Source organism: Opisthocomus hoazin, chromosome 8 (assembly GCF_030867145.1).
Source record: "Opisthocomus hoazin isolate bOpiHoa1 chromosome 8, bOpiHoa1.hap1, whole genome shotgun sequence".
Taxonomy (NCBI): domain Eukaryota; kingdom Metazoa; phylum Chordata; class Aves; order Opisthocomiformes; family Opisthocomidae; genus Opisthocomus; species Opisthocomus hoazin.
This window is the reverse complement of record NC_134421.1, coordinates 22,001,629-22,029,557: the sequence shown is the minus strand read 5'-3', so window position 1 is coordinate 22,029,557 and position 27,929 is coordinate 22,001,629. Positions and strand designations below refer to the sequence as shown.

At 47.8% G+C, this 27,929-nt stretch overlaps 1 protein-coding gene across 2 annotated transcripts in view; it reads right to left on the bottom strand.

Annotated features, from left to right (window-relative positions):
• Positions 1 to 27,929, bottom strand: part of NTN4 (netrin 4) — a 48,923-nt gene that overhangs the window by 10,603 nt on the left and 10,391 nt on the right. For both annotated transcript variants that reach the window (XM_075428768.1, XM_075428769.1), the window contains exons 3-5: positions 16,652 to 16,939; positions 6,501 to 6,627; positions 5,013 to 5,201 (exon numbers count right to left, since the gene is read on the bottom strand). In XM_075428768.1, the coding sequence (XP_075284883.1) occupies positions 5,013 to 5,201; positions 6,501 to 6,627; positions 16,652 to 16,939 (604 nt within the window). The remainder of the gene's footprint in view (positions 1 to 5,012; positions 5,202 to 6,500; positions 6,628 to 16,651; positions 16,940 to 27,929) is intronic.

Sequence of the window (27,929 nt, the reverse complement as noted above, 5' to 3'; positions counted from 1 at the left end):
TTTCATCAAATTCTAATATGAATATTTTTATTTTGCATTTGTGAAGGCAATAAAGCACAAAAGCCACGGCACGCAACACAGCCTTCCTTTCTCTCAAAAGACTTATTGCTGCCCACATATATTTAATTTTGCTCTGACAACATTTTTGTGGTTTCAGGAATTTGATATACCTGGAGTGTTGTTTCAAAATATTAAAGGACAGATTAATACTGACAGTTAACTTGGAGGTGACTACAATTCCAAAATCTTTGCCAAAGTAATCCCCAAATATTCCCCACCCTTTCAATTCCCAAACAAATATAATTATATAAAATTAAAAGATTAGAAAGCCTCTCCACAAACTGCATAACTAGCTGCAGGCAGCGAACTCCGGTACCTTTCATAGCATAGTTTTCAACAATGCTTACCGAGACTTGCATACCTTTCTCCTGAAGTCTGTGAAGTGTTTTACACCTGACACATGTAGCCAAATGCTCTCTTTCCCTACTAGATGTGGGCATTTCTGGCATTCCTCAGCCCCTTCAGGGAAAATATCAAGCACTTAAAGCCCTTCTATTCTCCTGCAGTCAGTGAGCTAAGCCCACTGCTCAGAGAGAGATTTGGTCCTCTTTCGGTTGAGTTTCAGCTGAGTTTTACACTCAACCCTGCTGGGGTTGGAGCTTTTTATGTTTTAGGCAATGCTTTCCCACAATTTTTTCCTAATAAAAAAATTAATGACAGTGACAACACTACGGTGAGGCAAGAATATTAAATGTACAAAGATTATTATGAAAAATACAGCTGCAAGCTCACAGGCAATTAAAATGGCAATTAAAAGTGAGAATGTAGTTGGCTATACTTTGTAATAAAAGCTGCAAAGAAATGTGTTGTAAAGGTTGGTCATTCTTACTTCTTGCTGCTCACCCACCTCCATGGACCCTGTCCTTCCTGGCTGTTCCCCTATGGGCTACCAAGGTGCCGACCTGCTTTCCAACGGCGGCTGGCGAGTTGAGGCTTCTTGGTCTTGCATCTTGGGTGGAGGCCCAAGATGACACTAAGTGGCATTAATCTGGATGCTTTGGGTGGCAAATCTACAACACAGTAAATGTTTGGGATGTGCTGCAGTGGCAACATGCTGAGCAATGCAGAGACACAAAGTGCAGCCCATCCCCACGCACTGAGCACAGAAACGAGACTATGGAGCTCAAACGTGAGTGTGTTGCATCAACTTTGAAAGAAATGCATGAAAATAAGACCAGTGCTTCCGTACTACACAAATGGCACGAAGAAAAGGACTGCAGGACTGATTATACAACACTTGACAGCTTCAGCTACTGCTCCCTGCTGCGCTGAGTGTTGGTTTTAGACCCTGTTTTCCTCCTTCCACCCAATCTGCACCTCACTGTAGCACAGGGAGTAGGAGATGCCCCCCAGGAAGGTGAGAGGAGCAGTCGAGCAGCAAACAGAGCAGCTACAGACGGTGCTGGATGGCACTTCATGGTGGACACACAGGCGCAGAGCACGAGACTCTCAGTGCGAGGCTTCGGGACAATGCCTGTCTCATGCACTGTGGCCACTCCACCGGCGAGGCTGGGAGTGTCCACGGCCGAGGGAGCTCCAGTGGGAGAAGGGCTGGCTGGGCACCACTAGCCTGGGACCAAGAGAAACCTTCCACAAACTTGATCTTCTTGCTTTCTTTCAGATTCGTAAAGCAGCATCTTCAAAATGCCAATTTGCCACCCTGTACTACATAGCAATATTTTGCATGTGACTTCCACACACATATGAATTAACAGCTGCCCGTCCCAGGATCGCATACACTGATTGGGATCGAAACCCAGGGAACGAGACTCCAATGGACCTGGATTTCCCCGCTCTGGATTGGCGATACTGTTGTGGTTTCTTCAGCTGCAATCTAACCTTTGGAAATAACAAACATTTACCCTCAAAAACCTACAGTTGAAAAGCAAAAATAAACATGGCAATTATAAAGCCCGATTTATTGTCCAAAGTTATACTGTAGTTGAGGCTTAGAACTTCATGAGGGTTGTAACGAAAAGGACCAATAGGTATGGTGGGGGGAAAGAGTCATCAGATTGCTGTTTTAAATGGCAGAATAACTCGCTTTATAGGGTACACACCTACTCCTGAGCAAATATTATATACACTCTTTGCCTACAAGAATCTTTAAAGTATCCTTAAAGATTATGGCTTAAGAGCTGCTTTATTTACTTTGACCCTGGTATTTTTAAATTTTCAATGCTCCCCTGTGGTTGAGCAATGCTGTGGCCTTCCCTGAAAGAGTAACAGGGCACCATGCATGTCCCTTGTTATTGCAGACCATGGCACGGTCCTTGGAAATGTGGCAGGCATAGGCTGTAATCGGTCTTATATAATTCAATTTAACAGTCATTAGTCATTTGCCGTGGTCCTGAAAGATGCCAGGGTCGCCCATCGGATGCCTGGTCCCCACGTGCAGGGAGCAGCCCCAGCAGCAGGAGACCAGATGGGAAATGGTGAAGGGTTCTTAGGGAGGACATTTGTGAGGGTGTGAAAACCCCAGAGAGAAATAATCTGTGTGTTTGTAGTGATAGGGTCTCTGAAAGGAAAGCATTCAGATAATCTCTACATTTTTGTGGATCCCAGTTTATGCTGAGGAAAGTTGTCTCCCTGAGATACTGGAGTACTCCATGCTCCATGTAATTCATGAATACAAAAAAAAAAAAAAAAAGAACAACCAAGTAGATGTACTTGATGCAGAAGGTAAATGAATGTAGACTTTTGCTCACTGTACTCAAGGCTACCTTACAGTTCTTGTCAAATACATATTACCTCTGGCCTTTAAATACCAGATTTCGTGAATACAAGTGGAATGCCACAGACCCGTGCTTTAGAGATGAATGCATAAAGCCGGGAGGACCAAGCACCAGCATACGTCATCAAAAATACCCATTAATCACTTCACCTCCACAGCTTCCTCCTGTCCAGAAGGGCTGGGAGAAACTTTTTAATGAAGTCTCCTGGGATTCGGTTAACATATACCTAATGCTGTGATGTAATGCCTGACTTCATCAGTGCTGGTCTAACTTGCACACAGGCACACGCACACTGCTGGCAGCCTTCCCTTCGAGCCATGGCTGTTTTGCAGTGGTACATCCAAAGACCTCCATTTGCATCTGGCTTTGCAAGGAAGAAGGCTCCGTGCTGGCCAGCCCAGGAGGTGCCGTTTGACTTCCTCTCAGACCCTCCAAACAGCCACAGGGTTTGGATTGGGCATTTCAGCACCAGGAAAACCGTACGATGGGTCTCTTGTGAAACTCCATCTCCCTGACGAGCTGCATGAGACACGACAGGAGTTGGCAGCCTCTCCTACCACCTCAAAGGTGAAGGGCATTATTTTTAGGTGTCCAGAAGACCTCACTGAAATCAGTGCCAAAGCGTGACTTGGCTTCTTTGGCCTCAGAAAAGTGCATGCTTTTCCCTGATGGGAGCTGGCACATAAAGAGCATCAGGAATTACAACCTTACTGAATCTAGCACAATCCCAGTAAAAGCACATTTCGGAGTCTGAGGGTCCCATACAGAATTTATTTCAGTCTTTCGTCCTGTGTTATCTACCAGGAGTCAGTTAATCCAAGGGGTTTTTTTTCAATTAGCAAAGCTGAATCTATGACAGAAAAAACCCCTCAAGCCCATGCTTTGGGTCTAAGTGCAAGATTTAAACCTGTTTTTTTAATAATGAGACTCCAAAACCAAAGTTTGTTGCCTGGCAATAATTACGGAGGGAAAGTATCTGATGTTTCGGAGAGGAGACTTGGAGCTTTGATGGACACAAGTAGGTAAAGGAACTTTAAAAAGTCATTAAATCAACTGTTTAAAAAAACTATTTTGTGTACATACTACAGCAGTGAAATAATTATTTACACAAGAATACTGTGGTCAATTCTGTTTTCATAAAGAGAATTAGAGTTGTGGAACAGGCAATTCAGCTGTTGCTGCTCCTCCTTGCAAGGAGTGAAAGGTGGAGAGGAGGAGAACTTCTGCGACAGGCTGGGGGGCTGCTGGGAGTCTCACAAGGATGGAGCAGGATGATGTGGTTGTTCCCCATTCGACCCCGCAGACAAAAGTGAAACCACACACACCCTCCCAGCCCCGAGTGCAGCTCCCAACCCCAGAAGGGTTTCTCTTCCTTTAAACGCAGGTCCTTCTCCTTTGGAGGAGAGAGGTGTGCTTAGTGTAGCCCCCAAAAGACTCAAACAGGGTGTCAGTCTGATTTTTTTCTGCCACCCGTGAAGGTCCTCCTCCAGATTTGGTTCAGTGAGGAGAAAACTGCTGAAGCTGGTGGGTGGCTGTAGGCACAGAGCAGAGAGCATGCCTGCACCCTATATTTAGCTGACCTGTGTAATGTGCTCAGCGTGGCTTGGGGATCCGGAGTCCCCCATGGTGAGTCACCGTCCTCACAGCTGTCCCTGGAGAGCGTGGCTTTTGGATCACTGCTTTTGCGCTTGGGAAATATTTAATTTCACATGTGGCCAAGTCATTGCCTCTGGCCTGGCCTTCTCGGTGTCACACCTTCTGGAATATCACTGAAGTCAGGTTCCTGTCTCTCCCTCCATACCCACCTGCTGCTGCTGTGAACACGCACTGGTGGGTGATGCTATTTCTCGGCTGCCCCCCTGTTGGCTGAGGCACCCTGCTTCTGAGGCTGCGGCAATCGCCAAACAAGGACAACATGCAAACATGATGCAGCATTTGCTCTCCAAAAATAGCATGAGAAAGTCAATGAATCATCTCTCTTCCCCTGCCCCCAAGCTACGGGGTCCTTGAGATAGATTTGTCAACAGCATCTGCAGGCTTTTGCCCTGCAAACTGCACCACTGTTTTTCGCAAACAGCATCAAAAAGGGAATTCAAAGAGCATCCTGTCCTTCACTGAAGCAAGAAGACAGCTGCAACAGGGGGAGGAAGGTCTCACCTTTACTTTGACACGCTCCCACTTGAGAAGCATTTTACTAGTAGAAGGTCGCTGACTTACGTTTGCAGGCGTCCGGGGCAGAGAAGGGCTTCCTGAGGTCCCGGTAGAAGCCCGGCTTGCAGCGCTGGCAGTGCTGCCCTTCTGTGTTGTGCTGACAGTTGTCACAGACGCCGCCGCTGCGATTGCCCGATGCCAGCCATGCATCCATGTCAAAATGACACGTGTCGGCATGCCCGTTACACTTGCACGCTGGGGTGAGGCCAAAGGGAACAGAAGGACTCATTACGGCAGTGTAAGATGTTGTTTCATAGAAGAGAGACAAAAACCCAAACCACGTTTTGGAATGGGAGACTTGATATGTGAACCCATTATTCATTCAAATGCATGAAGTATCACCACGTTTTCATCCACGTTTCCCAGCCTCTAGAGCTGACATTTAAAACAAAATAATTTCTTTCATTTTTTTGTTTCCAGTATGGGTTTCCCAGCACAAGGACAGCAACGTGGCCAGGCTGGTGCAGGCACACCTCCCACATTCACTGCTCCTGCTGGGGCACGATCCTTCCCTCCTTGCTTTAGAAAACAGCGGTGCCCTGTAGAGCATCTGCCATGTGGGGTGCTCCTTACAGCTGACGGAGGAAAAAGGCAGGTGAACGGGAGGTGTGTGAGAGAGGGCAGGCATCTCCCTTTCCCTGTGCTGGCAGTGGAGGAAGTCTCGATATCCACATGCCTGAGGTCAGGGGCCAAGTGAGATCTGTTCCAACCCCTGCTCGTCAAAGACTGATGGTGGGAACAGGGACTCACTGTCACTCCTTTGGGGAACATCTGTACTACAGCAAGGTAGGACAGCATAGAGGCAGGCTGATGCTAGCTTCAAGTGTTGATAGCATCCTAGCCACACCAGGACAGTGCTCAGCATGCCTGCAAACCTTCCTAGGGTGGTGCGGTTAATCCTCAGCACCCTCCCAGCTAGACTGCTGCTGTCACTGAAGATTGCCCCGTGACCTCTGCGGTACCCTCCAGACTGCACTCCCCCCGAGCATCCCTCCCCAGCACTGCAGAAGCAATCCTCAAACCTCCCCAGAGCCCAAAGCTCCTGCTGCCCCCAGTGCCCAGGGTGTGAGCAGAGCCCATGCCCAGCAGCAGAAGACCATACCTCCTATGAACGTGTTTGTCAGCAGTGCCCATGGAGGGGACAATGCTGGCCCCCTGTAGCCTCCAAGGCACCCCGGCAGGCTGCAGTCTGCCCACAGCAGAAGACCTTGTCTCAGGGAGATGTGCTTGGGTCCCATAGAATGGCCAAACCAACAGACAACACGGTCTTGTGAGGATTTCCAAGCGAGGGGCTGTGTGAACAGGGCCGTCCCCACCATACAAACAAGCCGTGGACGCCGGGCAGGAGCGTGGCATTGGCACTCCACTCACTGAGCTGCTCCACAAGCACCTGCCCACCACCCCAGTGTCAGCTGCCGCATGGAAACCCAGGAGAAAGGTACCCAAGGAGGAAGCATTTTGCTCTGGAGACGCTGTTCCCGGCTGGCTACTTACACTGACACTCCTTGGGGGCTCCGGTTTTGCCGTCGGCAGCCTGCCAAGGCTGGTCGTTGTAGAGTGGGGCACAGTGCTGGCAGTGAGACCCTGCTGTGTTGTGCTTGCACATGCATTTCCCATGGACCTAGTAGGGGAAAGAGCAAGGGTCACCCACAGCAAATCTCAAAGAGTCCCCAGGGCACAAGCAATACCCATGTACAGCAGATACCACACCAGCTAGATGCTATTACATAGACCAGAAAGAGGGCTAGCACGATGTCTGCCTTGATGTCCCATTCAGCCAAAGGCAAATGTTCTGCAGTTACACTTTCAATTAGATTAGTACTTCTGGATCTGCATGTCATGGTATTGGATAATCATACCATTTTTTATTTTTTGAGATCTAAAAGGATCTTTAGCAGACAGTTTCCAGCTGCAGCATGAATTTCCAGGTAGGATTAAAAAAAGCCGAGATGCAAATCATCCTTGGGAAACACTCTAAAACCTTTCTCTTTTTCTCCCTCCCAAACACAAATACACCTTTGCAGTACTGCAGGAATAGCACCCACAACCTCAGCATCCACCTCTGTGTGCCTAGCCATCATCAATGTAAATAAATATGAGAAAAAAGAAATTCAAACCCCTGAAACATAGATATCTTCTCATCCTAGGCAGAATCTTTGTCCCACAAAGGAAGAACCAAGGATAGCACAAGAACCATGAGTGACTATACTGAGATATGTTCATGACAGATGATAGATAATTTAACAGCTAGACAGCCTAATGTAAGGGGGTAATTAGAGATGAAAAGCCAGCGTAGCACGCTTGGTGCCAGCTGCCCTGTCAGCCGCTGGCATTACTCACACTGTTGGCAAATGCATAGAAAACAGAACGTAGCCAGAGGGCAAGAGCAGCCCAGCAGCCCGTGGATGCAATGAAATCAAGCTCGGAAGCAGCATGGCTCTGCCAGCAAGGCTGAAGGCCCTGCCTTTCCCATGGACCGTGGCAGGCAGCTACCTACCGTAGCTATTTCGGTGGCTGCCTGTGCTTGTAGCTTTACTCTGCTCAACGTTTTGCTTTTAAGTACAGTTTTACTAAGAGCATCTCAGCTGCAAGCCTCTCCAGACGTCTGATGCACGGCCAGGCTCGAGGTACGGCTGGCGTCCTGCGTGTGCTGAAACACGAGCTGAGCGGTGCCTCACCACCCTGGTGCCCCTTCCTTTGCCAGTCACGGAGAAAGTGGCAGAGAAAGGAAGGCAACAAACTGAGCATGACTCGGCTTCTCCTGCTGCTCGGTAACGAACCAGAGACCTCAGCCTGCCCTGCCAGCGTGGCCCTGTGCTCGTGCCACAGGTTGGCCATAAAACCCACGGAGCTGGGGAACCGCACCAGCTGCTGGCTGCTTTGGGCATCCGGAGCAACACAGGGTGGTTGGGGTGGCTGGTGATCCGGCCCGGAGCTGGGGCACAGCTTTAACTGCTACTGGAAAACGCTACCTTCCACTCTGTTTAACTTGCGGTTTTACAAGTGTGCTGTTCCTAACTGTACGACTTGCTGCCAAGACCTGCCATGAAAAGGGTTCCTGTGAAAAACCCAACCAGTAAACAAAATAGAAGAGGACCTTGAGCACATTGCAAACAGCTCCTGCTTGTTACGTAGGTGAATGCATACACACTACACACACTCCTGCTCATGATGACTTTCGGATTTTTTTTTTTAATTAATAGATTTCAGCCGCTATTTCACAGAGATCAGATGTAACCAGCACAGATAAAACTCCCAAACTGACCCTGAAGGTACTTAAAAGACTTTTCAGCAGCAATGCAAACTGGAAAATCTTTCAAAAACTTTTCAAGTGATGCTTTCCTGCTTTATTAAAATGTCTGGATCGTCAAAGCAGGGATAAGCAAAACACAGTACAGCAACTGGACTGCATGAGCAATAGACGGATACAGATGGAGTCAGGCAGAAAGCGCAAGCATCTAAGCTAAAGCACAAATACTAAGATAACATCTCTTTCTGCGCTATTTTGGCCTCATCACAGATACCAGTTGGTCTCACCGCAGACACTAGTTGGTCTGTCTGGCTTATTGTATTGACATATGCTTAAATGTGTGCTAACGTTTGAAAATAATGAGAAGCAAACATTGAAATGAAACAAAACAAATTTGCAGAGGAATATTTAGTTCTCAAAGTGTGTCTTGCGTTTTCAAATTTTCATTTTTGCTGCCACTTGCAAAACGTTCTTCAAACTCTCAGATACCTTGTTTTACTATATCAACACAGCAAGAAAATTTGTCTCTCCTATATTTTTTAGGCAAAGTCCACACACACACCAATGTTACAGAGCTACTTTACACACATTTGAAAGCATGCACTTGCATGAAAACAGAAATTTGTTAAACTTGTACTAATCAAGTGGTCATCTTCTGGTGGTTTTGATGAAGCCCTAACTCTTTGATGTCTTTTTTTGTAGGGGCTTCTTGCAAGTCCTTCGGTCATTGAGTGGTTAGCGCTAAATGGACTGCAGTAGCCTGAACCACATCTGTAGCCAGAGAAATCCTTCAGCTTGTTCCTTGCCAGACTGGCCCAGCTCTTAGGGTAGAGGGACCCACCAAACCTGGGACATGTGTGATCAGGAGGGGAAGGTGACCTGAGGGAGCCATGGTCAAAACCAGGTGGTCGCTTGGTGCCTTGGCAATCATGATGCCAAAGTAAGAAGGATGTGGGACAAGACTTGGAAACAGAGGTATGTCTCAGACACGGGGTCTCTTGGGATTACTGCGGGGATGTGTGCTCCCCCTGCCTGTGCCCACAGCCTGCAGCTTCACCCCTCAAATTCAGCTCCCCCCTTGCCAAAGTCGCACAAAGAATCAATGGGGACTCAATCAATCAGCCAGCGGCTGCTCAGCATTAATAATATATGACTCTGAAACTCAGCAGCACCTAAGAAACCCTCAAAGGATTAGGCATCCCAAGACACCAGCAGAGAGCGAGGCAAAACTCCCTGTCGAGGAGCATTCACGGTCCCAAGGCGTAAGAGCCTGCATTTTCTGAAAGCCCCAACACCGTATAATAGAGCATGTCACATTGCCAGGACAGGGGGAGGTGGGTGAAAATAAAGGAGAAAAGGATGGATATCCCAAGACCCTGATGTGCAGCCATTAATTTGGCACACAGAGCTAATAAGTAAACCACTGAATAGCTGTGTGCCAACTTCTTAATCTGTATGTGAACACTACAGAAGAGTTTTTTTCAACTTAAAAAAAAATAATTAAAAAGAAGCCTGTGGTGGGGCGTTTCATCCTGCTGCAGCAATGGCAAGTTTGCGGGCTCTTGGCGAGGAGTACTGCAAAAAAGCCAAATTTGGAGATGGTGCAAATCAAGCCAGCAGTTGTTTAGAAAGCTCCTGAGGCAGAGCAGGGCATGACGCTCCTTGTACTGATTGCTTGTAAATGTATGATGCATCTGGGGGAAAGGAAATGAACAGTCTGGCTGAAAAGCTTAAAAAATAACAGAATGGTGCAATTCTGAGTTCTGCAGAACGGCAAGCACAGGATCAGCACAGATGTCTGTGGGTGCAGGCTCCCCAGTGGACTTGGCAGGGCTGGAAACCTGTTCCTGAGGCCAGCAATGACTGCTTCGTGGGTGCCTGGGCCAGGAAGAGCCACGCGTTCCCACTCCTTATCGTAAGGGGTCTGCTTCACAGTCTCCTTTCCTCCAGGCTTTATCACAACCAGATGTGTCATCGTCTCCATCAGATGCTCCCTCCCAAGCCCAGATCCCACTGTGGGTCCTGCGCCCCCTCCGCTCAGCTCGGCGTGGGCTGGGATGGCCGTTCTGTAGCCCAGCCTGCCACGCACACTTTGCAAACCTGTGCGTCCTTGCTTGCTGTGGGGCCGGGGATGTGTAATCTCAGCAGGACACGTGTCTGGGTGAGCACCCATGGGGGCACAGGACATGACAGCCTGGCTGACCCCAATTCTGCATTGGATGCAGCTGCCGAGGCTCTGGTCTTTGGGAGCAAGCTTTGGAAAAGGCAGCTGGGTTCCCAGTTCCCACAGTACCGAGCCTTTGCAATGGTGCTACTCAGACAGGCTGGACCTCGAGAAAACTGTCTCTGCAAGGTGTCCTCACGTCCCGTGGTGGCCCCGACCCCTCTCCGCCTGGCAAAGCAGGACGCAGACTTGCTAATGAACAAGCTAAACTGCTAAATGGCCCACATGAACCAAGCAAGGGGAGAGAAATGGACTCTTTAATAACCTGTTTCTCAGTGCAACTGTTCAGTTAATACCTTTTTCCTTCTATTCCTTTTTGCCAGAAATTTAATGAAAGTCGGAACTAAGTGTTTGCCTCAGGCTAATGTATTTATTATCTTTCTATAGCATTATAACGATTACCACCCAAACCAGCTCTGCTTTAAACATCTTTTCATCCTAGCTTTATCCCATTGAAGAAATTCTCTTTTTTCTTCTGCATAATTTCAGCATGACAGGAAAGATTTTTTTTGCATCGGAAACAACAAAAGAAGTGCATATTAGCAAGCCCTTTCTTGCAGCCCATAGGCAGACAGGTATTTTTTTAGTTATAAAGAAATACTGTGACAGCTGAAAATGGGAGAAAGACAGGATGTGAAGAAGAGATAATAGAAGGAAAAGAGAAGTGGCAGCAGGCAAAAAACAGCCAACAGACTGTCTGCACCAGGCAAAATTAACGCCTGTAAGAGCTGTGGGAGGGCCAGATGCAAGACGGTGCCCTGCAAATTCCTCGTGAAGCCAGAGAGCGTCCGGGAGCTGGAGCTGAGAAACCAGCCCAGCAGCTCTGCTGGGACCCAAGGTAGAGTGGCAAAATGGTGTACCCGGCGTCAGGGATTTCTCTGGCGCCTGGGCACCTTTCCAAAGGCAGAATGTGACCCCCACGCATCGACAAGGGAAAAAACACATTTCTTCCTCCCTTTTCATTCACCTCGATTTACATGTAACTGTAAGGTGTACCCACGTGGGTCATTCTGGAGCATTGCTAAGTACACAAACACAATTCCCAGTACGTCTCACTGCTTTAAGGATTCACACGGCTCTTGACTCATTTAAGCGGCAAAGCCTTCTCATACCATTTTTCATTTTGTCATGGGGTCTTTACATCCCAGTTCACTTTCACACTGTTTCCCTTCTTAGCTCGACAGCCCGCTCGCAACGTCAGTCATTAGAGGGCACAATGCAAACAGTGTTACAAAAGTTGACTTGTGTAAGATAAATGAGCGACTGATTTCTCTATAAAAGACAGTTGCTAGGGCATGCTTCCTTCCAGAGCCTTTTGTTGCTGAATTATAACCTTCCAGCGCTTCCTTTCAGATTGCAAATACGTGCCGTTTTTTCTTTAGTCAAATCCTATAAAATACTTTTCCCCCTATTTATCATGTTCCAAAATGTTGGGCAGTTAGAAAGAATGGCTGCGTCGAGGGAAAAATGCTTTCAGTCACCTGTTATGAATTGTTTTATGTTGCAAGAAGTCACCCACTATATAGAGTCCAACACAAATGCACACCAAAAGAAAATCAATATCCCAAAGACCTGATAGCCTAAACAGGCTAAATAGCTGGGAGGGGCAACTGCTTTTAATAGAGTTTCTTTCTTGGAACTGCTAAAATTGTATTTTCTCTCTTCTTTTCTTTTTTCACTTTCATGGAAATGGGCATGATATCAGCCTAAAGGAAAATCATGGTATTCATGCTGAGTCTCTAACGATAGCTTTGAAACTCTGTTGTGCTCAAGCCCCTATGCCAATTTTAAAACCAATGCCTAGTGGCTGCTGTCAGCATGTGGGGAGGTATTCTTTCCCAAAGCACCAGACAACCAAATTTATGCATGAGAAAATTCTCATGTCCTATCTTGTTCTTGTGAAAGAATACAAAGCTTGTTGTCCAGGGTGAGGGGGCCGTCTGGTGTTTTCTTTAAAATTCCTTGTACAATAGGCTTCTGTCAGTGGTGCTGGAGAAGACCTTCAGCACCTTTTGATGCCAGTAGCACGATAAAAATTTATAACAGCTACTGGGTTGTCCACATGGGAAGGGGGAGGAATAGTCACCCTGCCCGACTATACAGAAGTGCTTCAGCATGGTAGCTCAGTCCACCCGAGACCCCAGCCATAGTGTATCCCCTGCACTCCTCTATAACAATGGAAAGAGCCCAGGGAGATCAGCTAGCTAACCTGTGTACATCAGCTGCATGCCTCAAATTGTGAGGTATATCTAGGGTTTGGTGCCTAATTGTCAGGCTGCTGCCAGAAATCAAGTTCAGATACATTCACTGATCAAGTTCCAGAACTGGTTTGTCTGTTCAGCCTGGAAAATAAAGCCCAGTTCCCAGAAAAGTCCTTGACTTCCACTGACAGAGCACCTTGGACTACTAAAGAAGAGTATAAGTGTAACTGCAGCAGTACGGTTTCGGTACAGCAGCAGCACCACACCAAACCGAAACCACTCTGGGCACGTCTTGAGTCCTTTGAAGCTTCTTCATGCCTAGGTTCTAGTTTCCCACTTTCTTTCTTCAGAGGAAAGATAGCTGCGCTATCACATTATTAAAACTGTCATTGAGGGAAAAAGAGAACGAGAGGATGAACAAAACCAGACCATTTGATTTGTTCTCACTCTGTTCAATTCAGGCGAAAGATGTGCAGACAGGGCTGCACTAGTGGGAGTGAGGGACAGGAAAGGAAGGAGGGAGTGAGAAACATTAGATAGTTGATAATGTTGGATTATCAATGAGATAGTCATCAGTTGATAGTGGGGTCTGATATCATAGGGGTAAAAGCAGGAAGTCCCAGCAAGGACACAGCCCTCTAATACTGATGACTCAGGCCAACCATGAAAACCAGCTAGCTTTTGCAAGACTGTGCAGCCAGTGAGGGGCAAGGAGTCTCTGAGATGGATGAACTCCTGCCCTCACCTTGAGACAGAACTGCACAGCCCAGATGAGATATCTCTGGGTTTGCTTTCCCCACTTTGGAGTCCTAAATTGCAAGATCCTACTTACCTCCAGGCCAATCCTCTCTTTCATGACCCTTGCCATAGTTGCAAGTGGGCCACGGGAATGCTTTAGCTGGTAAGAGGCCAAGCACGCACTGCAGTAGCTCCATGTGCAGAAGTACTGGCAAGGGGTGAGAAGTTCCTCTACTACAAATCAGCCAAAAAGCCCCAGTCTTCTCATGGCCACTGAAACTCAGGAGGAATCTCCTGTGTATGTGAATCCATTTCTCTACTCGCATTGGTGGTTCACTGTGTAGTGCAGTGCACAAATGGATCCAACTGCTTTACACGGTACTGTGTGAGGTGCGTTTCTCCACGTACTTTTTTTGCTGGGCATGCATTGGACTGTCGCTGGTGAGATTTGTCTAGTGACCCTTTGAACTAATTTGGGAGGAGCAAGGAGGAGAAGGAAGTGCATCAGTATCACCCTGACAGCTGTTTGTTGCACACAAGTGTATAACGAGGGGCGGTCAGGACCATGCTACCCACGAGGAGCATTCCTTGCCATTGCTGGAAGGCAGCCAGGTCTCCTCTGTAGACTTCCCCTGCAGCTCATGGAGACATACCCTCCCCTAGAGCAGGAGTCCCACCTGTATATTCAGAATTCACCTAACGGCTGAGATGGCATTTCTGATACTCAAACAAACCCAGAGCTTTCCTACATAAATTCCTTTCTCCTTTGGGAGAATGGGTGGGCAGGGGAATTGCCAGCAAGCTTTACTCTGTGGTATCCACACAGTGACCACTACAGAGAGGGGCATCACAGAGAGTTTTGCAGCTGGGCGGTGGTGAGGGCACAGAACCATACCTCTTCGCTTATCAGGCCCTGGCTATTGCTCTTTGCTGTTGGGGTTAATGTGAAATGTTTTTTTCTCACAGTGAGTGTTTGGCCCCTGTAAAGCCCACCTTTGCTTTGACTCGGTTCAGAGGGATCATAAAGGAGGTTATCCCTCGCAGTGAACGGAGCTAGAGCGGCTTCTGCTGGGGTGGAAGGAGCCCCTCTTTATCCACATCTTTATCCACCCTATTCACATCCCACCCTCACACCTTGAGGATGTCTCAGGTCAATATTATCTCATGGCCAAGCTGGACTTCTAGCCTCCCTTCAGCCACCGAGAATATTTACCTTCAAAACTGTCAACTTTTCAGCACATCATGGCTCAGCCCTCAAGAAAAAAATGCTTCCAATGGGAGGAATCCGGTGGCAGCGAGCTGGGCCAATGTCCCAGGTGAAATGTACAAAAATGCTTGCTCTTTGAAATCCTACTCTCTTTTCAGAAGCTTCCCTGACTTCTCTCAGCTAAGCATCCACAGACCCCTCAATCTTTCATGCCTTTTCTGTTCATTCATGCATGTGTCTTGCTACACAAGATATTGCTATACCCCCCCGCATTGCATGTGTCTTGCTACACAATAATCCTCTCTTCCCATCTTGAAGCAACACACTGGCAAACCCCAGCCTGGTAGGCACGAGTGGCATGCCACCACAGTCCCCAAACTGCAGCAGCCTCGTGCCAGGCAGGAGTCTGACATGGACTGGGCTCAGCCCCAGCTGCCCCAGTGTTATAATGGAAAAAGCGGTACTGGGAGAGGAAACATCTTACCACTCCCCGACCCGCCCAGCAAACCACGGGGCTACATCAGCCCTACACAGGCACATCCCTTATGGGACATGTGAAATAAGCTGTAAGGCACAGTAAAATGAGTCAGCCTCGCTGCAGAAACGTCACCCTTGGGACTCCTGCCACATACACATTTATCACCAGAGTTGAATTTCCAGTCCCCTTGGGGCTGGCACAGGCGCTTGTTGCTATTTCTTGCTTTGGTTTCCAGTGCAGTTTTGGCACTTGATTCCTTCCCATAGCACTGCCTGTTACCTGCGCACTACGGTGTCCACAGGCTACGGCTGTACCGGAAGCAGATTTGGCTGCAGGCTCTGTTATAACTCTCCGCAGTGCTCTGGGGCACGCTCCTGTGCAATTGCATCCCACCAAAATAATCCTGAGCAAACAGCTCCTTTCAAAGACTTTCACTCAGGGAACATCTGTGGAAAGCAGAACTGTGCTACTTGAAGCAGCCTTATCAATCATACCACTGCACGCTTTCAAATTGGTATATTTTCAAAATCTCGCAAGACTAGCTCTATTAGAAGGGAAACATGCTGTCTGCTTCTTGTCTGAGACCATAATTTAAGCAAAATGAGAGTTTCCTGAAGAGCTGGACAGATGCCAGGCCTCCTTACCTCGAGTAACTGCCTTACATTTTTTTTATGATCTTTCCCTTTCTAACATTATTCAGCGCAATATATTTGACTGCCGCGGCTTTCCCTACTGCTCCTCTGCCAGCAACGCCAGCTCTGTCAGAGCCAGCCAAGACTGGCAGAAAGGACAAGATATGTTGGGGACAGCGAGTGTCCCCAGACTGTCAGGGTGCAGGTGTCAAACATGTCGGCCACTGCTGTGCCCACCACCTCCCCAGCGGGTTAGCAGCTCTCACTTCTTTGGGACGTGGGAGGACAAGGGATTAGGTCTTGGTGGGTCCCAAGGGATTCGAGCTTAGAGCTCTTGTGATGGGGGTCCCCTCAAAACTGGAGCACAGAGTTTTTATCTAGAGAAAAGTATTGCAAAGTGCAACGGAAAGCCTGGGAGCGAGAGGCAAACCCCAGCTCTCCTTTCTCTCAGTTCATGAGCCAGCTCACTGTTTGAGGACCCTCCAGAAGCAACGGCAATCACAAGATCCCTAGTACATTCAGGGAAGCTCTCCTCCCTCTCTGTCATCAAAATACCCTTAATTTATTATCTTTTAGACATTGTGTTATTGTAAGTTAGCTTTTGGGGAAGAAGGGAGTCAGCAATTTTAATTTTTTTTAAGGACCCACCTGAAAGAAATAAACCACTGTGGAGCACTCCTGAAGGATGAAGGTCCTGGTGGAGCCTACGCTAAGGCACAAGGGAAGTAGAGCACCTCAGCCTGACACAAGACCACCTCCTTAGTAAATACTGCTTTTGCTCACTGTGCTTGGAATTCAGGGCATCACATGCCAAATACCATACACTTGGACCTATACCACACTGTATACCATTCCCTACTATTTTTAAAACTCTGCTTTTCTGCAATGCAGACACTGTCGGGTGCATGTACGTACCACGTGGAAAATGCCGGCTGCCTTGACGGGCTTGAATCCATCAACGGGGACGCAGTGGTCAGCGTGGCCATTGCAGAAGCAGCTGCCCTTCACGATGAAGTCGTAGACGGCGTAGTGCAGGGTTGGCGGGGGTTGTGGGGTCCGGGGCTTCGGGTCAGGCGGGAGGCAGGGGCAGCCCTGCCACTCCAGCAGTCGCAGTCGCAGGTTGGTGATCTTCAGCTGCGCCTGGGCTTCCGCGCTGTATGGGTCCTCCACAGCGTAGGGCGGTGACAGGGCTCGGTATATCACCTGGGCAGAGAAATGCAGCAAGGGAAGCGGAAAGGAGGATGTCAGCCAGCCCTGTGGCTGTGGGGCTGGGGTTGGGATGGCGACGGGAGCATCCCCTGGTAGCACGCACCAGGTTCTCCTGACGGTCTTCCCCCTCCGCAAGCGGCAGGAGCAGGAAATCCACCACCACTCCAAGTGTGCGCAAAAAGTGCCCCCCCTTGGTCCCCATGCCCTTTTCCATAGGAAGTCCGGACCCTACGGGTGTGAAGTGGTAATTCAGCATTAACTTCAAGCGGAGGTTGCTGCTGCTGGTACGCGGTGTGGCCCAGCACAGGGACCGGCAGTTCTGCAGGTGATGCACACGCAGGGGACCCTTTGTTAACCTTCCCTCCCCATGTTAAAAAATGGGTGTATTTTTTAACAAATAAAGCTCAGATTTCCAAATATTTTGCTCCTATCAGTCCCAGGATGCTTCCTAGTGGAAAAGTGATGAGGTGTGGCAATTAGTGACAGCAAGCTGATAGTCGAGAAAACCGAGATAAGAAAGAAAGAAAAGTCGGGGCTTCTGGAGTTTAGACAAATACTTATCAGCCAGTCTTTATTATAACTTCAGTCTGATTGAATAGTTAAATATTGTCTCAAATTGGAAATTGAGAGCATTAGATAAAAACTACTACTTTTCTTGAAGAAGTTTATTTTAAACTTGTTGGTCTAGCTGCCTACAGCGTGACATCAGAAACAGTATGTACTTCATATAACTACCATTGGCATAAAATGACACATTTATGACACATGTATTAATTAGCAGTACATTTAACTTACTAAACTAACTAAAGTTAAACTTTCTAAATAGTTAAACAGCTCTTCACTGAATAGCCACTGCAGGCTTGATGAACCACAATATTTATAAGCAATGTTCAGTCAGTCACTTGATGAGTGTTTGAGGGGGTGACACAGCCTAACAGCTTGATGCGCTGCTCCCAGCAGCAGCTTAAAACCTCCCCAAGCTGCCCTGATGCCCTGCTGACAACCACCCACGCTACCTGGAACGCCGGCCAGCCTCCTACAGACAGCAAGGAGGTGTGTGGCAGGGAAGGGCGACCATCGTTTCTTGCCAGGAGGTGCTGTGGGATGCCTGGCGAGAGGCAGCGTGCGAGCCTGCCAGCGCCACTCACGAGGACCACAGCCTCCTCTCCCTAAATCCACTCCTCCCAAACGATGTGGCTGACACACTTCAGCTGATGAATTCTTCCCTTTTATTTCACCAGGATTCACGGATCCTGGAAATAATGACCCCTGTGCTGCCAGCTCTCCTGCCCGCGGGCTTTGCCTGTTGGCTGCCACCTCTGCCAACCCCACCACTGCTGGCATCGGTCCTGGCCAGGACCTGGCTGTTCTCCAGAGCTGCCAGGATCCAGCCGGAGGAAGCTTTGTCCTGGCCTGGAAAGAGATTCAGAGCTTGTTTTGGAGCTGAATGGTGGCAGTGTGCTCTTGCGTGGCCCATCAGCCTGCCAAGCGCGGTCACTACCAGTGGCCGGTGACAGCAGGGCTCAGGTGCGCTGGTGCCGGACACTATGGGCTGGCAAGCACATTGTGGCTGCAGCCTTGTGCCACCCTCCTGCAAACACTCCCTCCCAAAGGTATTCCAGCATCTTCTGCCGGAAAGACATAGATAAGGGAGAAGGTTAACCAGGAGAGGTGGTCAGAGGGCAAGGCTGGTGAGCGGTACGCCCCTTGTGAGGAAGGGTTGAGTCTGATGAGGGATATTAATAAATAACAACACATTTCAGAAGTTTTTTTTTGTTTCCTCCCTTTCAGGAACATACAGAGTTTTTTCTGCTTTCCTAATATAAAAATGTCCACTAGATACGAACAAAAACCCAAGAAAACCAACTATTAGGTCCTGCACCTCTCCCCAAGGCTTGTTATTTACCCAAATTTAAATCTATGTCACTCTGATCACATTTACTCGTTAGTGGCTTTGTGAACAGCAGATGCTTTCAGATATGGAAAGAAAACTCCTAGGGAAACATCCAGAGCGGAGACATTGATTTTCTTTTAATGGAGACGATGGAAAATGCCGGGCTGAGAATTATCAGTAAAAACTAGCATTTTTGGGTTTCTTGTTATTACGTAAATCACATCTCAGAGAATTCTCTGTTTGTCCTGATTCAGATGAAAGCAGCGAAGGAAATGTGTAAATGGAAACAATTTATGCTAGATGCAGCTGCAGACTTTCCTCTTCTCATTTTCAACTTTTCTTGTTTATCTATCCCCATTTAATGCACATGACTGATGCTTGTAGTTCTAGCAAAGAAAATCCCAGCGAGGAAATCAATAACCCTGAGTGCCTTTGCACTGAGAGAGTTAAATCTTGTCTGTGTGGAATTCAGGGGGAGTTCTGCTGCTGATTTCAATGGAGCCAGTATTCCCGCTCAGGCTCTAAAATGTTACAAACATTTCTTTTTATGGCTACTTGAAAACAGTGATGCCAAACATGAGCCCTATCTGTAATTCCCAGAGGCTGCGGGCTCTCAGCCACTGTCCCCAGCTGCCCAGTATCGCTCCAGCCGTGCCCGACAGCCCCGGACACAGCTTCAGAGCCGCGCTGCACCCTGCAGCCGTGCAACGCAATGGGGTGAGCCTGGTCTCAGTGCTGCCAAGACAGTAAACACACTCATCCCTCCATCCCAGACACTGGCAGCTCTCCTTTAATAAAATACAAACCAGTCATTATACCATGTAGGATGCCATACAAATAGCAATTTTCTGCTCTACCCTGGAGGACTGAGCTGGAGACCCCAGAGGCTGCATAATAAGGTCAAGAACGTGTTTCCCAGCAAGTTTTCCCTGTTCATTTGTTAACTTTGCTGATTTATCCCAGTCTGTCTCTGGAGTCAGCACATCACTGGGGCCACACCACCCTCATACAGCAGTTCTGGGTCTGCACCCCTGTGCTGCCCAGCACCTCAGCTCCACATACGCACATGGCCAGGTAACAGCTTTCCTGCTTTTACCTCTCCTTGGACTTTTCTGTGCAATTGTCCCACTGTTAGGACTGGCCCTGGTGTGCAGCATCCCATCTATGAATGAACCATGGTTTGCACAGCAAACCTGACTGGGTTTTCACACCTACAGTTCTGCTGGCAGCCCCTGGCCACTGTGGTCAGAGGCCTCCTCAGCCAAAATATTATTTAGTTTTAACAGTGCAGAGGAAGTACGTAGGCAGGATTTGAGAAGAACATTCTGCCTACATGCATGTGTCTCTGATGCTAGAGTTTTGCAAGCCCACCATCTCCCTGATGCCACCAGGCAGGAATTCCTCTGATTGACTCTGTTGGGCCACCATGCCCCAGCCACCCTGGGACTATCGTGGTGACGTGCCCAATCCACAGCCATCATTTATTCTTCCCAGCAGCTCCCCGAAGCCCTCCGGGTTTATCTTGCTAAAGCCACACAGAAAACATGCGCGCCCGGCTCAACCTGCAAGAACAGAAACTCTCCGCCACCACAGTTGCGGTCTTGGTACACGTCACGTCAGCTTTTTAGCTGTTGGGACAGCCCCTCTGCCAGACATGATGGGGGGACAGCAGTTCCCTCCCACCCCTCTGAGAAGGTGCTACCTACAGAGGCATCAAGTTCATTACTCTTATCCCAAAATTGCTGGAAGTCATGCCCGAGGGTCCTGCCAAAGAGAGCTGTGTTGTGATTACACAAAGCAGATATATAGCTCAATGAGGTACAGGAGAACATCTTTTTTGATAGAAGATGCTGTTCCTGTTTTCACAGAGCAGGGCCTCTGCCAGGAGAAAGTGCCAGTATGCACAGGGGAATGCACACCTCCCCTTGATTAAGAAGCAATGGCAGCAAAATCTGGCCATTAGCCTACAGCGAGCCTCACTAGAAAGCAACCCATGGTGACCAGACCTCCATCTTTCCCACTCAAGTCTGTCTGCATGCAGGTATCTTACTGACAATATGTAAAAGCTCAGCATTACAATGTTGGCCGGAAAATGTGCCTTCTCCCAGCAGTCAGCATCATGTGTGATAGTAAAGGGTGCGGGGTCTGGATCTTTACATTAGCAGCTCTTTAGTGCATGTACTAATTCAAATTTTCTGTTTTGTAGAACAAGTAGGAAGTAATAAACTGAAAACCCACAGTACTTCTGTGCTAGACATCCCATAATATATTGTATCAGAAAGATATTTTCATCCCTAGTGTTGCTAGGTCACTACAAACCTATATATATATTTGGGATTATTGCTAGCTCACTATAAATCTTATGGTATTTGGGATTCTTCTTAAACACAGTTCCAGGAACTGAATCTTTATCTCAGCTTCCATTTAAAACTAAGCACCTAGTGATATCTCATATCTGAGGACCAAATGTCACACACCAGGAGGCAAATAAAAAGAACCTGTCTTTAAAACAAAATATCAGTATTTGGGGTAGTGCTACTTCCACGTCACATGTAATTCTGCTGTTGGATCCCACATCCTATAAACACAACATCTGCATGAAGCAACATTAATAGAGAAGTGATTTAAAACTTGAATGAGGACTGTTTAGTGGGGGAGAAGTCTTTCTACACAGCCAAATAGGAACTGTAGACTGCGATCCCTGAGTGAGGAATGCCACTGCCATGCCTCGAGAGGGTCAGGTGAACCTGGAGGGATGCCTGGCAGCGGCAGGAGGAAGCCCACTCCACTCCCAGGGGAGCAGGAGAGGAGAAGATGCCTCGCAGCTTTTTTTATATTCTGCCCCTCAGAACAGAAAAATATTCTGCTCTTCAGCCAGACTGCTCCGGTTGTCTGCGATTTGAACACATCATTACACAGACACCCTCTGATAAATTGCCAAAGCATTTCAAATTCCTTATGGGCTGTCATGAGCAACTCTTGCTCTGTTGATTACTTCACCTTATTTTGTCTTCGTGCGGCAAGAAGCCTTAGCTCCTTGCCATTCCGCAGATGCAGTAATGTAGCCCTGTATATAAATAAAATGGCAGCCATGAACACGGTACACTCAAGTAACCACTTGCACCACAATGACCTTGATTTATAAATACATAAAAGTCCCTTTGCAAGAAGTACCCTAGTATGTTTACACTCTAGATGCAATGAAAGGACATCTTTATATATAGCCACAGTGGGAAGCAAAATGCTAATGAATGATGATGAGAGCAACAAAATAGGCTCTGAAGCCAAAGTTGCCTGAGGAAGTCAACAAAACGAATGAAAGCTTTGCCACCAGCAAAGCCTTCTCGATGAGCCACAGATGCATCTCGGACCGCTGGAGCCTCTATCTGCCACAGCTGCAGGGTCCCAGATCTTTGTCAAGATGCAAGTGTCCACAGTGATAAAATGGGGCCCTTCGGGTTGCAAATGCCCACAACATTGAAAAGATGCACGTGATCCACAAGAAGCTTCTTCCTCACAGATCTTCAGAAATGGGGACAGCCTCAGAAGCTGTGGGCAGGCACCCACAGCCCCCGTGCGCATGTCCCTTCCCAGGTCCCTGCCCCCGGCTAGAGGCACAACACTCCACCCTCCTACTGGGATCCTGGCCTCGGCCAGAGCTGCTCCCCACTGAGCCTGGAAGGCATCAGGGAATGGTTCACAAAATGACAACACCAGTAAATTACAGACAGAGGGAACAAATGGATGGGAGACTCAAGCAGCACATACAGATGGGAACAAGACAACAAATGGGAATACTGCAGAAATAAAAGCAATAAACAAATATTAAAAACATAACCGCATTTTTATTTGGTTCTAAATGAAAACCAAGGTGGTAACACTGCACAGTGGGCTGTGCTTTCTTTCCAACAAAATCTCCAGATAAAAGAGACTGATGGACTCTACCCTGTATCATCCGACCTGGATGCATGAGAATGTATCTGTAAGCACTCTGTCATAATGACCTATCCGTATTAGTGATTCACCTATTTCACTCATGGATGTTTGATAAATTCAGTGCTGCTTTGTTTGATTTTTGCTGGTGGTTTTATTCCTTTCAATCTATTTCACAGGAACACAGGAAAAAAATAATAAGAATAAAATGAATATGAGGTTTGCTATCTTCTCCAAATAGAGACAGCAAAAGCAATGAAGGACTTGCACCACCTTACAAAAGGACACACAATGTCTAGGTAAGTGTTTAACAGAAAAGCTTTGGTTTGCATTAGGAGTCTGGAGTGTCTCTTGGTATGCAGGCTTTAAATAAATGTGACTAACTGGCCTGTATTACAGGGCCTTGTTGAATCCCCGCATCACTGGAAGCTATCTGGTTTATTTAGTGCCTGGATAATGCTCTGAAAATGTAGGCAGTAAAGGTGATGGTGGAGCTCTGACAGTGCATCCAGGACCTCACCCCTTTGCCTCCTGAAAAATTTCCCCTGAGCCTGGTATGCGGCTGAGCCAGGCACTGGGGGCTAAGGCGAAGGGGAGCCCTCATCTTCCACCTCCCAGCCCCAGGATTTCCAGCCGTATGCCCAGCATCACCTCGCATCTGCTGGTGCCCGCAAACCCCGGCTGTTGCTCACAGCCGCGTGCAGCCACAGCTCAAGCTTGGATGCTCCACGCTGTACTCACTGCCCAGTACACCTCTGCCACCCCGCAGCCACTGTGTGTCTGCGCCCTGTCCCCCCGTGCCTCCCCCCACAGCCAGCCCAGCCCATCAAACAGCCCAGGCCCTCTCCCATAGGGACTACCCAAAAGTGGCAACCGCTTTCAGCCTTGGCTGGTCTTGTCTGGAGATGGTTAGCTGGGAAATTTTATTGGGTCAAGTAAGCTTTCCCTCTCAATAGATGTAAAAGTTAAAAGTAATAATTTCTCTTGGTTAGCATTATGGAAAGCTCACAGGGGGCAATAAGGCTGATTTGTAGAAATGGATAATTTAAAAAATAGTAACACTAATGCCACATGTGTGTGCCCACTGGGGCTTTCTATAACATTAACCTGTCACAGTGTCTTATTTCAGCTTCCACTCAAGAAACTGCATCATCACCCCAAATCCTGATAACACTTACTCTTTTTGCACCCGTGGAGGGAGCTGGATGTGAATCTGGCTATGGTAATCCAGCACCAGGCAGGTGCTCCTGCTTCACAGAGGGTGTCCCCACACCTCCTTTGCTTACCCCTGCTTGTTCACCTCTTGGTGGTGCAGAGGAGCCTTGGAGCTGAGACCACTCTGTGTTCATCCCCCTGCACCTTCCCAGGAAAGGGTAATTAAGCCTAATTAAGCCTAATACCCAATGACACATGCAAGAAAGACTGAGATGAGACTGTCTTACCGGACATGTGAGGCTTGACTTTCAAGGTTTGCTGTGCCAAGCGGGGACACTCAGGCCACAGCAATAGATCAGGTTTGGGATGGTGTGAGCAGTGACAGTCCTACCTGCCCTGATGCCTTTGGTGACCCCTTTTTACAGCAGAAAGCCTCAGGCTCAGGAGCTGCCTGGTTTAACAGGGCTTCCTCAGCCCTGCCAGAGCAGGAGCAGCTCAGGGGCCCTGTCTGTCAGACACATGGTCTAGCCACCAGACTTAGTGCCTACAACAACCAACATATTCCCTGCCCACAGGTGTCCTCTGAGAGACACAGAAACTCTGCAGAAAGGTGTTTGTTGCCTTCCAGTTTCAGTATTGAGGGCTCAACTCCATGCTAGCATTTACCCTCCAGGTCAGTATTTTAGCTTCCAGGGATTTTCTGCGTAGTGTGGCCAGCTCCTGCCAGGCTCTCTCCTTGGCTCTTCCCGCAGTGGGGAGCTGTGTCTGCAGAGGACTGTTTCACTTGGAAAGCCTTCCCATACCTGTTAGGTTAGTTCCCTACTGAAACGGGCTTTATGTCACTGCCCTGCATGTGTATCTATGTGTCTGTCCATCAGTCCACCCTAAAAACCTTTGAAATCACTGGCTAACTTCAACACATTCGGGAAATGTATCTTAAAGGTGTTAAGATCCTTAAAGTTTTACAAAAATTATCTTGTTCCTTCACAAAATCAAGCCTGGTGGACTCCTCCCCTTGTGAAGAAGGCTGCTAGAGCCACAACGCCAGTACACTCTATTGGCAAAACAGACTTATTTGGTATATTACCACACCAAGCAAAAGAGCTTTTAAGAGAGAAACCCATGTGCATCTTTGTACTATGTTCATTGCAATGACCCTCGGCTAAAAAAAGACATTTTGACAGATACTGTAAATAATTCCCATGGTTTGGGAAGTTCATCAGCCTAAACTGGGCAGGTATCACCCACCAGCTCCTCTAATATACTTCGTTTTTCTGCCTGTCAGACCAAGCGGACTGCAGGGAAGAAGAGCTTCTCTTTTGCTCATGGAGAGGTCTGACCATACCCTGCAGGTGCACAGTCATAGTGCGCACTTCAGCATCACCCAGATGAGATGAAACAACAAGAGAAATTCAGGACCCTGCCTTGCCACTGCAGAGCAGTGACTGTTAGAGGCACAGGTCACACTGAGCAGTGCAGCCTGTCTTTCAGGCCACATTGTGAAGCACCCTGTCCGTGTTCCCAAGCAATGGTGACAGAAACCCGCTGTGTACCACCAACGGCAGCCCCTGAGCTCCTCAAGACACTGGAGAAATGGCACTCCATTTTGGCCCACTCCTACGGCCCTTCTGCAATTTTTTACAGCACATAAAACAAGGCAAATGATCCCTCGTCTCACCATCCAAAAGTTAGGCAGTCTTACAAATATTTCAGGAAGAAAATCCAACTATTTCACATAAGCAGCCCTTGCGGGGGCCTTGGCAAGTTAATTTACATCAAGGCAAATTTTATCTTTTGAGAAACTCAAGGCATTCTTCTGTCATTCTCAAAAGCATGAAGCTGTATGGGACAAGCTCCTACTCACAGGCAGCAGCTGGCCAGTGGAGGGCTGGAAAAGGCAGGAGAAGAGCTAGGCAAGAGCCTCAGGATTTCTCCAGGATCGCTGACATCTCTGGCAATAATCAATCACACAGGAGACGTCTCCTCAGCTTCCCTTCAACATCCCACCACACGATTTCATTAGACAAAAATGAAACACTGCTAGGGCATGCCTGTCTTCACGCAGACAATGATCACAGAACTAATATTCTTACCATGAAAATCTATCTCCAGCTCAGAACAGCTCAAAACATTTGGATTTCTTCACCTTCAGTTAACAGTGCTTCTCCAAGAATTGACAGTTTATTTCACAATGGCTTGTTTTGCCTAATCACTGCTTTCACTCATCAAAAAAATAGAAACATGCAGTTTCTTGGCTAACAGACCCCTCCAGATGTATGATATCATTGGCTATGCACTATCATGGAAAATAATTATTGCTTTTTTCTCATCTTTAGAATCATTATTTCCAAGGCTGCACTATCCCTCATAGGAAAATGAACCAGCACATTTCAGCTGATGATATGCAGAAGTCCTTTGACCGCTCAGCAAGACAGACGGTATTTAAATACTCTGCCCTCCAGCAATTCCCCTCCTTTCCCTAACCCCACAAAGATTTATGTTCTCAGCCTTGGCCTGCCGGCAGTACCTGTTGTGAGTATGGAAGACCAAGAAAACCTGGAGCTACCTCCAAAGAGCCAGACAGAGAACTGGACTTGCTCGTTTGTAGGCAGGGCTGTAAGAAAAGCTGGCTCCCTCCCCGGAGCTGCAGCATAAGCCCTTTTAACAGCTTCTGAGCACAACACACCACTGCAAAAGCTGCAAGGCAGCAGGTTAGCGTTTCAGCAAGAATGCCTGAGACAGCACTAGGGATCAAGGGGGTTTCTTTCAGCCTAAGAGTAACACGACTTCATGAATATTTTCAGTTGCTCTTGTCTGTAATGAAAAGGCTTTATGTCTATAGAGCTGGCTGCTTAAACCATCCAGTTACCATGAGCTACCCTTAATTTTGGGAAAAAGAACACCTGTCTGAATTACATATAAATACGCATAGTCAAAAAGGCCATGAGAAACAGCACTGCTCTTTCAACCCATGGCTATGGATTTTGACCACCGCAATGAGGGACGCTGCACAGAAACTGGTGATACAGAGTCATGGCATATGTGTCTAGTAAGTTTGTTGTTGGACATGAACTTCTTTTCTTCCTGGACATGTTGCCCAGGGACAATTTGAGGACTTCACCATTTGTGTAGGATTTTGAACATTGGTAGACTGGATATCTCATGCTGACACCCATTGCGCATGGCAATTCATCTCAGATGAAGTCCCCATGAGCTTTTGATCCAAAACTTCTGAGATGTGCCAATTCACTGCTTCAGGTTACACACTTCCCATGTAACTGGTGGTATCCAGGAATCCCAAAGAGAAACATGGAAACCCTACTTTTCTGCCAGAAAACTGGGAGCTGAATAAGTGAGCCAGTCCTCCCTTCGTGCCAAAAATGAACTGTGAAACGAAGCAGTGGGGTGCAGTGCCTGAAGAGAGGCTCTGGCTGCACCGCTAAAATCCCATGGCATTTTTCTTAAGGGAAGTAATAGTCCCGCTAACAAGGCCAGATGCCAATTTAGAGAATTAAATTCTGCCTACCCAAATTCCTCTTGTCTCATGTGGGTACAGTGCTCTTCACTTCCTACATAAGAAGTTTGGAAAGGGTCTCCCGGAGCCCTGGGACTCATTCCCTCCTGCTGTTGGCAGGCTACAATATATCCCCTTTCACGGACTGGTCAAGCTAACTCCGAGGAACAATTTATTTTAGCCATAGTTGGAGGCCTATCCAGAAGCCCTGATCCGCAGTTGCTAGAAACTTGCTGTTCTAAACGGAGGACCGCCAATACGCGCTGTTAAACACTGGCTATTCTCCATCCCAGGGACAGCTGCATTTCAAGAGCTGGCCAAGCGGAGGGCCAACCTCCAAGTGTCAAAAGCACTGGGAAAGCCAGGGAGGAAAGGAGACGACGAGACCTTCCTGTGGGCTAGCTGCAACAGGGGGAATCATGTGGAGGATCACCGGGCAGGCTGGAAAACTGTCTTGCCCCTCACATGCCCTGGTTCTCCAGAGATGC